General features: G+C 44.7%; 1 protein-coding gene across 3 annotated transcripts in view; it reads left to right on the top strand.

Annotated features, from left to right (window-relative positions):
- Positions 1-15,806, top strand: part of ACSL6 (acyl-CoA synthetase long chain family member 6) — a 410,748-nt gene that overhangs the window by 144,042 nt on the left and 250,900 nt on the right. For all 3 annotated transcript variants that reach the window (XM_085618041.1, XM_085618042.1, XM_085618043.1), the window contains exons 2-3: positions 11,419-11,639; positions 15,176-15,290. In XM_085618041.1, the coding sequence (XP_085474167.1) occupies positions 11,419-11,639; positions 15,176-15,290 (336 nt within the window). The remainder of the gene's footprint in view (positions 1-11,418; positions 11,640-15,175; positions 15,291-15,806) is intronic.

Below are 15,806 nucleotides of genomic sequence, written 5' to 3'. Positions count from 1 at the left end.
GACTACAATGCCCCCCCCCCCCCCGTGGAGCTTCGCTTCCAGTGCAGCCACTTATCATCTGAAGTCCTGCCCACAGTGGAAGGCATTGGTGAATTTACTGTCAGACTTTCAAGACAATGAGCTTTTCCTTTCATAGTCACAGCCTTTGTAACACAGAAGCCTTCGCAGTCGTGGTGGAGTACTCAAAATATGGTGGATTTACCTTGGCAGAGGAGTTACATTTTCCACAACAGTGGACTACAGTCAGTGCCGTCTTAAAGCACGGGCACTCTGGGCAGTTGCCCGGGGGCCCCACGAGCACAGGGGTTCCATGCAGACCAGAATTTAACACTACGTTAAACATTTCTATTCCTGTGGGTGGTTGTGTTGGCAGGGCCCAGTGCACTGCTTTGCCCGGGGGCCTATAATGCTGTTAAGACGGCCCTGACTACAATGCCACCAATTAAACGCTGAATCTCTCTAGACCTGTAGAAACTTTAAGTTTCACGACAAATTCCAAAATCCACTCTACCAGCAATATGGACGCAATTTTATTTTCGTGTTCCTGAAACGTACGTTTTCAGTGTGGTTCTTCCTCTAACCTCTTAATGTGGTTTTTTTAGGATGAATTAATAAACTGTAGTCTCGGTAGGATGGTGGAGCTAGAGAAAGATGTCGCGCCGTTACCTTGGTTGCAAGTTGGTCTCGATGTTGTGATGTGATCCATTTTCTCTTCATATCCTCCCACAAGCCTGCGCGGAGGAAACATTTAGAACATAGTGTAAGAGCAAAGGTTATCCCAAGTAGACAAAGCGTCCCATTGGTGAGAACAAATCAATACTTGGATCAGACAGCCCCGACAACGCAGCCCTCACTCCAGTGAGTCGAAGAACATTCAGACTCCACGCCAGCTTCAACATCTACTCTGAAGTCCTCCTCCCAGCCTGGCCCGAGCGCGCTCATAAATGTAAAGTGCTGCGGCTCAGACAGAGCAGAGCCAGACACACAGCGCACAAAGTGAACGCTTTTGATATGACTTTGCCTGCATAAGATGCGAGGCATTTCTCAAATCTGCAAATGCATTACGGAAAGACGTGTCTGTTGTGCTCTGTTGCGAGTCATAATTTACAAGCATCCTCAGATGTCTGTTGTTGCAGTCACTTCATGGGTACCGTCTCAGGTGCATCCTTTGAGATACCCAGGGAGGAACTTGCACTTTTATGTGTATCTTGCTGCCTCTACTGATGAATGCCTGTGTACATTGTGAATCTCTAAACGGTTCTGCAATGGATGTTTGAGCATCTGTGGGCAGACTGCAAAGGGTTTCCTGCACTCGAGATGCCAGCTTACTCCCCACTCCCCTTTCTCATAAACATTGAAAATCAGAAAAAAGAACTTCCCTGTATCACTCCAGATCTCACACGTTGGTTCTCTCATCTCTGTCATGAAAGGACGCATCACTGTGATACCGGCTCATGGACCACTTACAATGTTTTGGAGTGTGGAGCAGTGGCTGTGAAGCCGCCTCTTCAGTAAGTGAGGGGATCCTAACTGTGACAGGAACATTTAGGGTGAGTCGTATAGGGTCCCGGGTGGGAGTCAGATCTCACTATATAACGGAATCAGGGCTCTTAGCGTTTCTAGACCAATCAGCCTCGCCTCATCATGTTCCTCGGCTCCTTATTTCCAGTTCCTTGCACATGGCGTGTTCTGGGTCATGCCGACAGTATTATTGACAGTGCAGAACTTAACTCAGAAAGTCAGCATGTCGCTTGATCAGTATGTGCATTGACTGTGTTAAGGGCCACTCTTTGTTTTGGACCACTGATGTCCAGAGCACTTCTGGAGAATTCCAGGATGTGACCATAGGCCCCTCCTTTCCAACGAACAACTGTGTATCAGCGCTCTAGAAAATGTAAATGGTGCATGTGTGATGGGCTGAGCGTGAACTGTAGGCCTTTCGGACCCGCATAGTTTGTACATTTTCCCCAGTGGGTGTGAGTGGAAGAAACTTTGCACACCTTCAGACAGCTAGAGTAACTAAGGAACAATATGAGGGCCACTCAGTGGCGGCCGCCACTAACAAAGGGTGGTGAGGCAGGTGGAGGTAGCGCGGGGGAGCGGTGGGGGGAGTGCGTGTTAATAATTTTTTTTAAACTTACCTTTAGCCTCCAGCCACCTCCAGCATCGCGTTGCACCGCCTCTCCTCTTCCTGGGTCCCAGCAACCCCTGGGACAGACTCCCATCCAATCCCCGTGTTGCCAAGCAGAATGGGGATTGGCCTGAGCGGGCAGGAAAGACGCTCCGATGAGGACATGGAGTCTGTGGGGTTTCTTCAGCCCGGCTGCTCATTGCAGCCGGACTGGAGAAACCTAAGTGCGCATGTGTGTTTTGGTCGGCCTGAGACGGCCGGCCAAACACATATGCGTTCTTAGGGAGTGCATAAGCACTCTTCCTCCCCCCTCCCTTGTCCCGCCCATCCCTGCACAAGCTGGTTCAGGACCAGCAAATGAGAAATAAAACGATGGTAGAACATCGTTTTACTTTTCGTTTGCTGGTTCCGCGCCAGGCAGTGGGGCGACGCGCCTCTGCCATTGCGGAGGAGCCGCCGCTGGGGTCACCCCCCGAACGCTCTAATGGTTGAGCCGCCCGTGCCTGTTCCCACTATCAATACCTTCTAATGAAGGTTAAAGAAGAGGGGACAAAGTCTTCTCTGTTTTGGCTCCTGTGGGGTGGAAATTCTTCACAGCAAATCATCTTACATTCCACGAAAAAACCCTGTCTACTTTCATCTTCACCCACTAAACGCAGATTGTCTCTGACATGAGAGTAACAATTATTCAGGCATCTCTAACTAACCTACCCAACTACAGCCTTGGAGCAGTGAGGTTTGGCCACACGTGAGCCCCCCAATCCCTCCGATGTGCACCCCTCTTTCAGGTGCTACAGAGATTGCAGGGCCCTTTTGACGTCGCTGGAAAGCCTAACCATTTGCATTCCATACTTTTCAGGTAATCCAGCCTTTTCCATAAAGCTAAAATTATTTCAGAACTAGGATCCTAAAGCAAAAGTAAAACCCAAAAAATGTAATAGGTTATAGAAAAAGATGGATGAAGAGCACATTCAACAAATACTTTACAGCTGAATTAGGTCTGTTCACTGCTTAACCATTACTGGTGTGGCTTGCACTTTGGGATAATTAATTCTATATTGGAAATTTAACTGTGTTGACCAAACCCTGGCATTGTCGGCTACCTGCGTTCTGGGGCAAGAAGAGATTCAACTCATCCTCAGGATGCCCTCTCTGGCACAGATGAGCACTGGGCACATTGAGCTCAGAGGACATTTTCGTTCCTGCTAATGCCCACAATGATGTGAAATCAGCAGGAGGGTGGCGCAGACCTTAAGAGACACCCTTAAGCTATATCCTTCTTAAACTTGCACTTAAAACCAGGTATTTCCAAGACGGCTCCATAAAACAGGAGTCAGATTAGTAGTTCAACACTATAGTGTATTTGTAGGTGTAGCAAATGGTTAGCCTTTCCACATCCCAAAATGAAATTTCGCTAGAGCACAAGAACTCCTCACTTGTTCTCAGTGCTTAATTTGTAAAAAAAAAAAAAAGAAATGAAGTGCCAGGGCTCCTTGGGAGGCCACTGCAGCCTGCACCACCTATACCCTGCTAGCGCTGCCAATGGCAGAACCATCCTAACACTTAGCCAATGAACTCCTACAAGTGTGACAATTCAGCCTATTTCAGGCCACACAAACCTATAATGACGCCGTGAGGGGCTGGTATTATTCAGTTTCAATGCCATTTGACTTGATAAACACTTTCTTGTTCACATCTCAGACAGCGCCACCATGTGGTGGACAGTCACTAGAGCCGGTGTCGACAAAAAAAGTGATGGTGCCGAGCACCGGAAACCACAGGCTCAAATTAAGCACTGCTTGTTCTTTGTATCTGCTTTGATTAATGTTGGGGTTTCTCTCAGCTTTACCAATAGGAGTTGGGAGAGGGGACCTGGCCTGAAAGTCCAGGCTGGACTTTACTACCGTAAGATCAACGCTGAAATGCATATACCTGGCATTTGTCAGAAGGGCGGTAATGGGTGAAAAACGATGGAATGGAATGCGGCCCGAATGATTGCCAGTAGCTGAGGCTTTTGCAAGCATCCCGCCCATCACTTTTGTGTTCTCCTTAGTTTTCCGGTTAATGAAACTGTTGAAAAATCAATGGTTATGTTTGAGTAGATCTTCCTCGTAAGACCCAAGGGACCACTGTCAGCACTATTTCCAGGCGTGTGCCATGAATTAATAATGTTGACATGGGGCTCCCAATAGAGTTAGAAACACATGTCCTGCCTTGGCCCGCTATTGAATGAGTGAAATAACATGATCCCTGTCTGCTGAATTTGCTGTGCTGGCCAATTTGATCCTGGGGAGAGCTCTGAGAACGGAGGGGTTGCTACAGTTCAGACTCTAATATGGACGAGAGCAGCAAACAGACTCACCGACGATAGACTGCTCAAAATACGGGTTTACTATTCTACTATGGGAAGTCTGGACCCAAGAATGTTTGATAAAAACGCACATCTTTTTAAAAAAGTATACATATAACAGTAAATGTATCTTACACTCGGCCTTTCCAGGTAATGTGCACAATGTGATAAAATGTCTTGTGTGACCTATATTTCCCCGGAAGTACTTTGTCTGGTAATCTACTATGTCTTTCCTGGTTGTGTGAAAGCTAGAGGGTGATCACAGCTGGCACTGGATTACTAACTGTTCACGGGGTTGAACAGCGACAGCACATGTACAAGGGATGAATTTTTGGATTATAAACCCCTCGCACTAACAAGCATTTGCAATGCAATAGGTCTCGCATTTACGAGAGTTTGAGCTATTGGCATTGTAAATGGCAATGCCTTTTATTCATGTGTTGTATTTAAAACAGATAAATAAAAGGCGTTGTCATTTACAATGCAAATAGATTAAAGTCTCGCAAATGCGAGACCTATTGTTATTTGAGAAAATAGTGCTAAGAGGCTGTATTTAATGCCTACAGAGTAACAACGCTCTAACGGGGTGTCGCCATGGGAGGTTACAAAATGAGACAAGGCGGTACTAAGGGAGCACTACTAAGCTTATTGACCAATGAACAGCCATAGTTTACAGTGGACAATGACACAAGCCAATGAAAAATGTGGGCAAAGAGTGGGCGGAGCTTCAAGTCCCTACCTGAATTCAGCATGCCTCGCAGAGCAGCGCATGCGCTGCCCAGGCTCGACCTAAAAAGGGCCCTTTCAGAAGCTACTAACATGCTGTACTGAACTCCGTGAGCTGAGCTCTTGCCATTAAATCACTGAACTCTGCAGACCACAGGTTCAAATCCTTGCATAACCGACTCAACTTTCCATCTTTCCAGAGCTTGGTAAACAAATACATTAGGTAAGAACACCTGTTATTGACGACACTTAGAAGTGGCATGAAACACTATATAAATAAACACTGGCAAAGCCAGTAAGTGTGGCTGTCATGGAGAAAACCCTTCAAGCAGAGGCATGGGGAAACGGTGAGGGTGGGAGTGATGATGATGTTGGAAGTGCAGAAACTCTTTTGTGTTAGATCATGCATGTCCACTCACTCCTTTTGAAGTTTTTGGTCAGAAGACCCATACATATGTTTATAGTAAATGTGAACCAAAGAACTGATTATTCAAGATAATCATTGGTGGCATTGGGAGAAAAGAGTTCTTGCATCTTAGATCCTCAGCTGCTGTGGACCTACTAGCAACATTATGAGCCACAGCTAAGCATGCATAAACTGCAGCAGAGGGAAGGAGTTGCATTAATTGTGCTTAAAATTAAGAGTTACTATAAATGTAACAAAAGAAAAACTGAAATAAAAAAATAAGAATGAAACCTAGTATCACAAAGATGTTCATTTAATCCAGTATCCCAAACTATAGGGGCTCGGTTTCTTGATGAATGAGGCTACTGCGAAATCATTTCCCGTCTACGGAAAGCAACAATCCCAAAATAATTTTCAGGATTTTCCTAACATATAAATGATCACCTTAAACTATAGTACCAATAAATGGAGGAACATCTCCACTATACATCTTCAAAACGTAAAATATTGGTGCAGTACAAATTGCTGATTTATAATCATAATAGAAATATTTTTCTGTTAATGCATTAACAAGCTCCACCTGTGGTTACTAATGGAGAGAAAATGTGACCATGCCACTTCTTGCCCATGGCGATGCAAAGACAATATGACGATTAAGAGGAAAACACAAATCTTTCAAGCAGGACCAACTTTACCTGTTTACATATTTTTTTTTAATGCGGTTGTATATAGCGCAAACTCGACCCGAAGGTATTGGAGCGCTTTACATGAGCACCAGTTGCATTACTTTTTGGTAGGAACGGGTAGAAAAAAGTGATTTCCCTAGAATCACAGGCTGTTGAGCAGACGCTGAGACTCCAACCTGGTTCCCCAGCTCCAAGGTCGGCAGCTCTGTCCGTATGCCACATCCTCTTGTTGGATTATTGAGCCTGGGCCGAATGGCCGGGAGGGATTACACAACACTTGGGGATACATTGGGTGTAGGGCCAGGCCAGCTGATCACTTAAGAAAAAGAGTAACAATCCCCCTCTCTTAAAACCTTCACCCACATCTTGTTCAGGCAGCACATATGTAGACCTGACTATCGAAGACTCCAGCTCTGACACCTGCACCCAAACTCACAGGCTGACGGTATCAGGCTCTGGCAGCTCACGCAGAGCCTAGGCTCTGATATCTAAAGCAAAGCTAAGCCCTGACATTTAAATCCGAGCCTAAGCTGTGACATCTGACATGGATGACATCTAACGTAGAGCCTAGGCTGTGATGTCAAAGCAGAACCAAGGTCCTGATATCTAAGCCAGAGCCTATGTTCTGACATCTACCGCAGGTTCCTAGGCTCTGACTCCGAATGTGGAGTCTAGGCTCGGATCTCTGCCCTGGAGCCGAGGCTCTGATTGCCAGCCCAGGGATAAACAAACTGGGCTGCTCCCTCTGCATCTCTTCTTCAGATCCTGGAATCTGAGAGAAACGGGGTCCTGTTTTGCCGTGGCAAAAGCCATTTACCAGCAGGTAGTAGCGGAAAACCATCAACTGCATTAAAAACACAATATACCTCAAGGACACACCCCATCCTTAAATTAGTCCCTCAGGCAGGGGAGAACAAAAGGGACAGAATGTCGGTATTCCTGTTTTTTAGGTGTAGCTTTAGCCAAGGTCTTTTGATTTTACTAAAATTATATATTTAATATACGTTTAGGGGCATTCAGCCAGCTCATTTCATCCATTGGTCTGTTGTTGTGCCATTCACATTTTCTTCTGCCTTCTGCAGCTTACAGCGGGGACAATGAATCATCCCACTCTAGCCATTAGCTAACTTCACTGTGAGACACATCATTCTTCCCTTTCACAAACAGCACACCTGCACACAAAGTAGTTCCTTTCAGTGGCAGGTACTACTGTGGCAATGTGTGCTTTTTCAAACAAAAATACTTTCGCTTTTAGCCAATTTTTATTTTAGTTTTATGAGAGCCTGGCAGCTTTCCCAAAGATAAAGTTTTTCAAAAACCACAGCACAAAACAAGCACTGGCAAACACAAATGCTGACAGAGCGCTAGACCTATTGACTTTAACAATTCATATTTGCCTTGAGCTGCACCCTCCCAGCAGCACTAACTGTTTAGTTACCGTTTTTCAATCCTTTTATAGAGTACTTGGGGAATTTTAACTTTCCTCAAAATATTCCAGGATTGAAATTAAAATAGGAAGTATACCTTCCCAGCATCCATGAACCATACTGGCGCCCTGAGGATGCCATTGCAGGCAAGAAACTCAAACTCGAATAAGCAGAAAGCACAAAAGCCCAACCCATGCCATTTATTCTAGGATCACACTTTGTAGCTCCTGACAGGGGTATGAAACACTATATCAACAATACAGTAAAATATGAATCCGACGTATGCTTACATCAATGTTCCCCTTACCGTTGCCGCATTTCAATGGAATATTCTTTTTGTTCTTTGTACAGAAGGCTAACCTCCTCAAAGGCCCTCTTTACAAATGGCCCAGTGTTTGGGCCAATGTTCATCACCCCGATAAAATCAGACTCCGCTGGGTCGCAGTTTAGCAGGTATGGTAAATAACTCCCATTCACAAGTTTGTTCCTGATAATGGGGACTAACTAGCATGTGGGTTACAGTGCTACCGCACCTACATCCCATGCCCAAGTAATTATCTGCCATTTTTCGTCCCAATGAATTTCAGCAATGTTGACTAAATTAATCGGCGGCAAATTGCGGACGCGGCTGCTCAACTCCTAAGATGTGCGGTAGCAGGAGTCAGTGGGCCCAGCACAGTCACTGGGCTCCTTGCCAGGAAAATAGTACAACCAAACCTCATATCCAATCAAGTGGTTATTCTGTAAACTTCCGCTTCTGCTGCGTTTCTGTCACAAATGTCTGTTGCTGTTGCATTTCGTTTTGTAAAAACAGTGCAGTAAACAAGTTAAAAAGTCTATCAGCAACACGACCAAAGCATCGATCTTGGGACCGTGCCAGGGTAGGAGATTGGGAGCAGCATGGGGGAGGGAGGCGCAAAGTGCCTCAACCAATCAAACCATTGCTAAAGGTAGCAGCATACTGCTTTCTTATAGCCCCTGTGATTGGTTGGTGGAGATAATACTCCTGGGTTCTCTGACAGAGGCTGAAGTATTTGGTTATTCCAAGAATTTCTCTTCATAGCTGCTTGCAAAACCTATGGCTTTTTAGTCAACACAGATCTAAAACTTTCTGCTATAAGATGAGTCGTTTGGTACCATTTAAAAAACAAGCATTTACAATCCAATAGCTGAAAGTTTGAGCTATTGCCGTTGCTAATAATAATGCAATGCCAATAGCTCAAACTTTCAGCAATGCAAGAGCTAATGCATTGCAAATGGATCGCAGCACTCATGCTTTAAGCATCTTAAGCTAAAGCAAAGCATGGGTGACACGATTACTTCAAAAGTAAAGAAATAAAAAAAACCTATTTTTTCTATTTCTTTACTTTTGAAGCAATTGTGGCACCTGCACTTCAGCTTAAGATGTTTAAAGCTAAAGCACGGGTGCCACGATTGTAACAAAAGTAAACAAGTTGAAACAAAAATGGCAGCAGCATGCTTTTTTTTCTATTTGTTTACTTTTGTTGCAATGGCGGCACAATATTTTTTCTATTTCTTTACTTTTGAAGCAATTGCAGACCCGCGCTTAAGCTTAAGATGTTTCAACCTATAGCGCAGGTGCCGCCAGTGTATGAAGATTAAATAAACAGGAAAAAAAAGGCATGCAGCTTCGGCGATCGCAATTAACAAAAAAAAAGACAAGCGCACAGCCGTCACTATTAGTGCTAAGGCGAGCCCTGCAGTTTAAATAAAAAAATAAAATAATTAAATGTACTGAATAGTAATGCATGTAATAGGGAGTGTCCTCATGGGAGGTCACAAGAAAAGAAAAGGCGAGACACTAAGGAGGGACTACTAAGCCTATTGACCAATGAAAAGCTACCTTTTTACAAAGGACAGTGACAGGAGCCAATTAAAAAGATGGGCGAAAAATGGGCGGAGCTTCATGCCCATATCCTGAATACAGCATGTCTTGAGAGCTAAAAATGTCTTGGGAGGTGTCCCGGCCAGTGCCAGACTGGCCGTAGCGGGCATCGAATGTTTCCCGGGAGGAAGGAATGGAGGGGACCGGTTTTGCAACGGTGGGTTCCGGTTTTGTTTCTAGGGTGCGGTTTTACACGATGCTGCCATATCAGGCCCCAGTAACATAAGCAGCAGTGCTTCACACTTGCACCCCCCCACACTACCCCCTGACTGCCCCCACCCCCCCAAAGGCTAGTCCAACAAAACTCCCAGGGTTGCTTTGGGTTTACAGTCCAGCTCTGGTCCCGACTCTCACCTGGCAGGTCTGGACACCTTTACTATTCCCTCTTTGTGCAAAATGAGACAGGTACTAGAACATTATGCACTGCTAGCTGGTAGGATAATTCAGTGAGGTGAACGTTTGTCCCTGAAACAAGCAGTGACTTGCAGGTCAAGAGTTTAAATCCTGCAAGGCAACTCATCTTTCCATCTTACTGCAGGTCATCAAATTGTGATTCTAACTAGTAACATCTGTTATTTATAGTGCTTAGAAATGGCAGTCTGGAGCTCTATATATTATATTATTATTAACGCTCCTTGTTGATCCAGATTCAGCCCTATGCACAAGGCCAGTCTTAACTTTCAGTATACATTAGATGCTGGAGGATCTTCAGGACCTCCGCTCTCCTCACTCTGGCCCGCTGAGCTTTAGCGTAGTATGAGCAAAATCAAGTTATTGTGATGGAAGTCAAGAGGGATCCATCCTTTTCCAATATGGTGGGAAACCCCTGAATAAACACCAATACATTCCCGCACAGATGTGGATCAGTCGAAGGAGGCTCCGAGTAACATGATGAGACAATAGAGAGGGTGGTAAATGTATTGATTCACTTTTGTAGAGCAGCTGGGGAGTGAAATCAGTAAATTAGTACAAGAAGTCCTGGGACAGATCCTTGGGTGTAAAAAGGAAAGATATAACTGGAGAGTAGCTTCATGTACACGCTGATGCTAAAGGCAGATGGGTCGAACAGTAGTCGTGCCAGTTTTATCACTAGTTCTTGCTCCTCTTTAGCGCTCACTCTTACCACTGCCACAAGAATGGAGGCTAAAAGTATTTGCATGTGTTGCTCACCTTGTTTTAACCATGTCTGCTAGTTAGCCACAAATAATCGCAGGGCAGCTTGCGTAAATGCTACTTACATTAGGGGTTGTTGCACCCTCATTTCGCACTGGACTCTTGATGAGGCGTAAGCAGAGTTTACAGTGCTGATGCAGGACTAGAGGTGGACAAGCTAGATGGATCCCAGCAGCACTTGGGCATCTTCAGAATGAATGTATCAATGGCCTTAAAGTAGTCAGTATGCCAGACACCAGATCACTCGTGAAAATGTACTCATCACTTTGAAGTTCAAAGTTTCTTAAAATACATAGTTTGGAAAAAGGCAGGACTATTCCCAAGATGAATGTGCCATAGGCAAAACTAAATCAAATATTCAAGGACATAAAATAAAGGTTTGACAATTTCCAGTGTTCCTGTTCTGGTTACAGATGCACCCTGTTTCCACCGGTCCAGCATTATGTTCAGTATAAGCTCCCTTTCTGCACTAGCTGAGCCTGAGCAGAAACTAGAGAGTGATTTTAATTGTCATGTGTGAATAATTATTGTATTGCAATAGATATAAAGCGCACTATGCTCGGCCTGCTGAATGCTGCATCATTCATCAATCTCTTTCTCCTCAATCCTGCAGAGTTTGTCATCTCCATCTTTGAAAAGATGCAAGCCCAGGAAATCCTGCGGAGTCTGCGGCTGCCCGAGTTCGATGACTTCAGCCAGTTCTTCCGCAGTTTGCCTGCCACTGCCTTAGTAGGAGTCGGCGCGTTCGCGGCAGTCATCGCATACTGGTTGGCCAACCGGCCCAAAGCGCTCAAGCCCCCATGCAACCTCCACATGCAGTCAGTAGAAATAGAGGTAAGAGGGGGCTCTTCATGGGCAAAATACAACTTCAGCGCAGTTGGATCCACAGTGTAAGATTTTACATGGGGCACTATAGACAAAGATGGCTTTTTTACCCCTTTGTAGTACTGCAATTGATTACAATTAGGAGTTGTCTATCCATCAACTTCCGAAGATCGGCTTTTGATGCGCACCAGTAACTGGTCCATCAACAGCTTGACCTAAGTGTAGAGGGAAATAAAAGCTTTGCTACCAACAATTTTCCAGTGTTCTGTTGCCCCACTCCTAACATGAACATCATCATTGCATTGCAACAATATAACCCCCTGCTCCTGTTACACCTGTCTGGGGTGTGTTTGTACAGTAAACAAGAAGAAAAGCATATGCTCGCAGGGTGTACTGATGTGTTAAATGGACGCTCAGAGCTGGACAGACGGTGTCTCATTGAGTTTTAGGCATCATTACCGCAAACCGAGGAGAGCATGAGAGTTTCATCTGCATTGGTTCCTAGTCCTCCACATTAGAGGTGAGGCTTTTAGACCGGTGTGCTAAAATGTTATCTACCTCTGCTGTGCTACAAGTACTATGTAGTGAAGGGGTAATGTGCATTTCAATTACAGATCTCAAGGTGCTTGAGAATGCTTCGATTAGTTACCGGCGGTCTTGTTACATTGATTCCTTCTCCTTACATCCTAGATGAGATGAGCCTCCTCTCAAAACAGGCGTAAAAAACACAAAACTCAAGTACTGGTTTCCGTTAAACAGCCCGCTTGTGTTATCGTCAAAGTCTCAAACCAAAAGCCCATGATAGGTCAATACTTTTATAGGGGCTGGGACTAGAAGGAAGTAGTAGGGTTAAGAACGTTGTCCGTTGTAATTGAGGCATCACCTCTTAGTCAATGTCTTCATCTCAGACTTTACATCATACATGAGGCCACGCCAGTCTGCTGATGCGTCTTCCTCAGGACGAAGCTCAAATGAGATTTGGTCACGCCCCCACCAGTGTTGACACATGACAAGACCCTCCAACCTAACTTCAAGCATAGGCATCGCTCACTTATAGCCATTCCCACAGGCTTCTTCTGAAGACCTTGCTATGCCCTTCGTGCAATACCCATGCCTCACCACGGACATTGCCACCTCCCTAAGTTACTCACTGTTAATATAACCACCGGCTCAATGTGGCGATGGACAGCATGGAGCACTGTAGCAGGAAGAACATTTATAAACACTCAGTGGTGCGACTCGCCCATTATGGGAAAACAACTTACACATTTATTGTGTACGACGAGGCCATGTCTGGAAAGAAGGAAGGCCTATTTCCCTTAAGAAATCTAGAACATTTCTTACAGACCCAAGGTCATGCTCTAGGACCTGTCAAGGAAAGTCCTTCAGCAGAGAGGCCTAGACATCAAGCATCTCAACCCCCCTCCAAAGCGCCTATCTGATGTAGTGGCCATCAGAAGCCAGGTTTTCACAGAGAGCAGCATCAGAGGCATCTCCTCAATGGGTTCAAAGTCCCATGCAATGTGGGTAACACCATTGACAGTTTCCAGGCTAATGCACAGGACCAGATTTCCCATCAAGTAAACAAAAAACATGCAAGACTAAGAAGTGCATTCCACAATGCAGTCTTCCTTGTGGGTCAGAAATGTACTGACAGGGAGGTGAAGCAGGGCGCGCCAGCCCCTCTTCTGCCTAAATATACTGATGTGTGCTCACCGAACTTGTAGGGGGAGTAAAACAGATATAACTCAAAGCCTCTTCAAGGAACTGAAGCACCTCTGCCAGGCCAGAATCCCAAGGGCATAGATCATTCGCACCATAGCAATACCCGGGAAGAGCTCAATCGTGGTCATTGCCTCAGGAGTGGTAACCCATCTAAAGCCATGAACTTCTACTGATTGCTTTGCTAGAAACCTACTGAAGCCCCAGACTTTTAACTTAAAAGACAAAACATGTTGCTTCCATCAGTTCATCAACAGAATAATCCGAAAACTTATGGGAAAGAGTATCGCTGCAAAGACCTGCTCCCATCCACTTCCAAGTGCTGTACGCGGGGAACCAACTGATTCACCCCCAAGTACAGACTTTAAGAATCATCCAGGCCTCCTCCGTTTTTTATCTGTGCTAGGGAGGAGGCCCCTCTGTCCAATACTGAAAGGTGGTAGGGCAAGTATTAGAGGACTGAATGGAATAAAAAAAATATAGATAGATATATATTTATATATATATAATGCAAACGATATTTATATCAGAAGATTTTTTTATATTGATATTCTGACATAAAACTGCAGAGTAGAGTATCTGAATTGGTTGTAGGCAGTTAAATGGAGTATATTATTTTAGTTTTGATTCATCCAGGTGTTTACATTTCAGTATCAAATGAAATTATTATTGTTTTGTTTTTCTTCTTATATCTGCTCAGACAAAAATGTATAGCTTTATGGTCGGAACATTCCACAACATATGTCATCTGGTCCATAACTTCAATCAGGTGACCAATCAACTAGTCCAAACCATTGCCTACACATATGTTGGGATAAAAGAAATACTGGCAAAAACAGAGTTTTAAAGCATAGCCGATTTATTTTTAGTTTCCAGATCAACTGTATCGCCCAACCAAAGGTTGAAATCCTCTAGCAGGAGCATCTGGGCGCTTGGTACCCGGATCCCTTTAATTTTTGTCCTTCAATGAGTCGGCCTCAGTAATTATAAAGTCCCAATATATGGTGCATCCTTCTTTTCAGTGGGCTGGGCTGATGTTCCTCACCTGCAGACTACAGCACTAGCTCTCAACAGACCTGTCCACTCTGTCTTATGGAAGATGCTACCGGTTTCTATAACCAGCTCCCACTCAACATATGCAGCACAAGCGCAACCTAAGATTTAGCTGAAGCCTCCCAAAATGGAGCTCTGTGCATCTTACGTCATGCACCGAAAGCCCGTTGTGATGCTGTTGCTACTGTCCTCTAGTCAATCGCAGGTTCTCTCCAAGAGGCGTCCAATGGCAACCGTGTGTTATATACATTTTTAAACGGTTGACAAATCTCTAGCTTTTGCCGGTGGAAATTCCCCTTTAGTACAACTGGTGTGTTAAGTCCAGCCTGCAAAAAAGATTGGGAGTGTTTTGCTATAACTTTTAAATACAAAAATTAGGGCATAATTTTGACATAGGTAGCAAAAGCCGCCACAATAGTGCTATGTCAGAGGCAGAGCCTCAGCCACTCTAGCCGCAGCCGGGCTGCCCTTCTTTCAGTAATTCCCCCCCCCCCCCCCCCACCACTCCCCCACAAAAAAGCATTTGCAGGCTTGGTAGAGGATGCTTCAGAAAAAAATAATCTGTGACGGCATATAATTTATCACTAAAATGGATCTCCCATTCTCAATAGAAAATCTACTTTTGGCAATGTTTGGGACATTTCACTGTACCCCAGGAGTCTCTTATATAATTATATTGATTTATCAGAAAAATGATAATAGTAATCTTTGTCACTGAGATTGTAAGAGAAATGCCTTCACTGGCTGATATGTAGATTTTGGATTTGCAGGATGGTGACGGAGCGCGACAATCCGTTTTAACTGGCAGCAAAAGTCTACTAACGCACTATTACGAAGATGCCAAAACAATGTATGAGGTGTTTGTTCGGGGTCGAGGCATATCAGGTAAGCCCCTGTAATGTTTATTTTAAAAAGGGGATTGCAGGATGCATTTGCACACAACCTCCAAAATGTACAATTGTTTCATAAGAGGGTATCCAGGATTGTAATGTAATAGGAATGGGAATATGAGCCTGCGCTAAGCCACTCTGGCGCACTTGCTTGACCGTCAAGAAGTCTGGGCTTTGCTTTAAGAGCTTGTAGGAAAATGTGTTGTACCCAGTAGGCTCAACACGACTGGACAAGGTATCTACACTTATTTGTAAGTCTTCATACAGTTTTTAAAGGGGCCGTCCATGGTAAAGAAAAAACACAGTTTTTGCTTCCCATTTCGGCATTGCTAGCTGTAGGAAGGTGGATATCTGACTATGGTTACCCCCAACTTTTTGCCTAGTGTCTAGCTGGTTTTTCGACTTAGTTGGCCTGAGATCCTGCCATTCAGGGTCTCAGGCTGTCTGCTCTCTCTGTAAAATGGACTCCATGTACCCTAGGTACATAACCAATTGGTAAGGATCACCTTAT

The sequence above is a fragment of the Triturus cristatus genome, chromosome 7 (genome assembly GCF_964204655.1).
Source record: "Triturus cristatus chromosome 7, aTriCri1.1, whole genome shotgun sequence".
NCBI lineage: Eukaryota > Metazoa > Chordata > Amphibia > Caudata > Salamandridae > Triturus > Triturus cristatus.
Note: the sequence above shows the minus strand (reverse complement) of the source record. Positions and strands in the feature narration are given on the sequence as shown.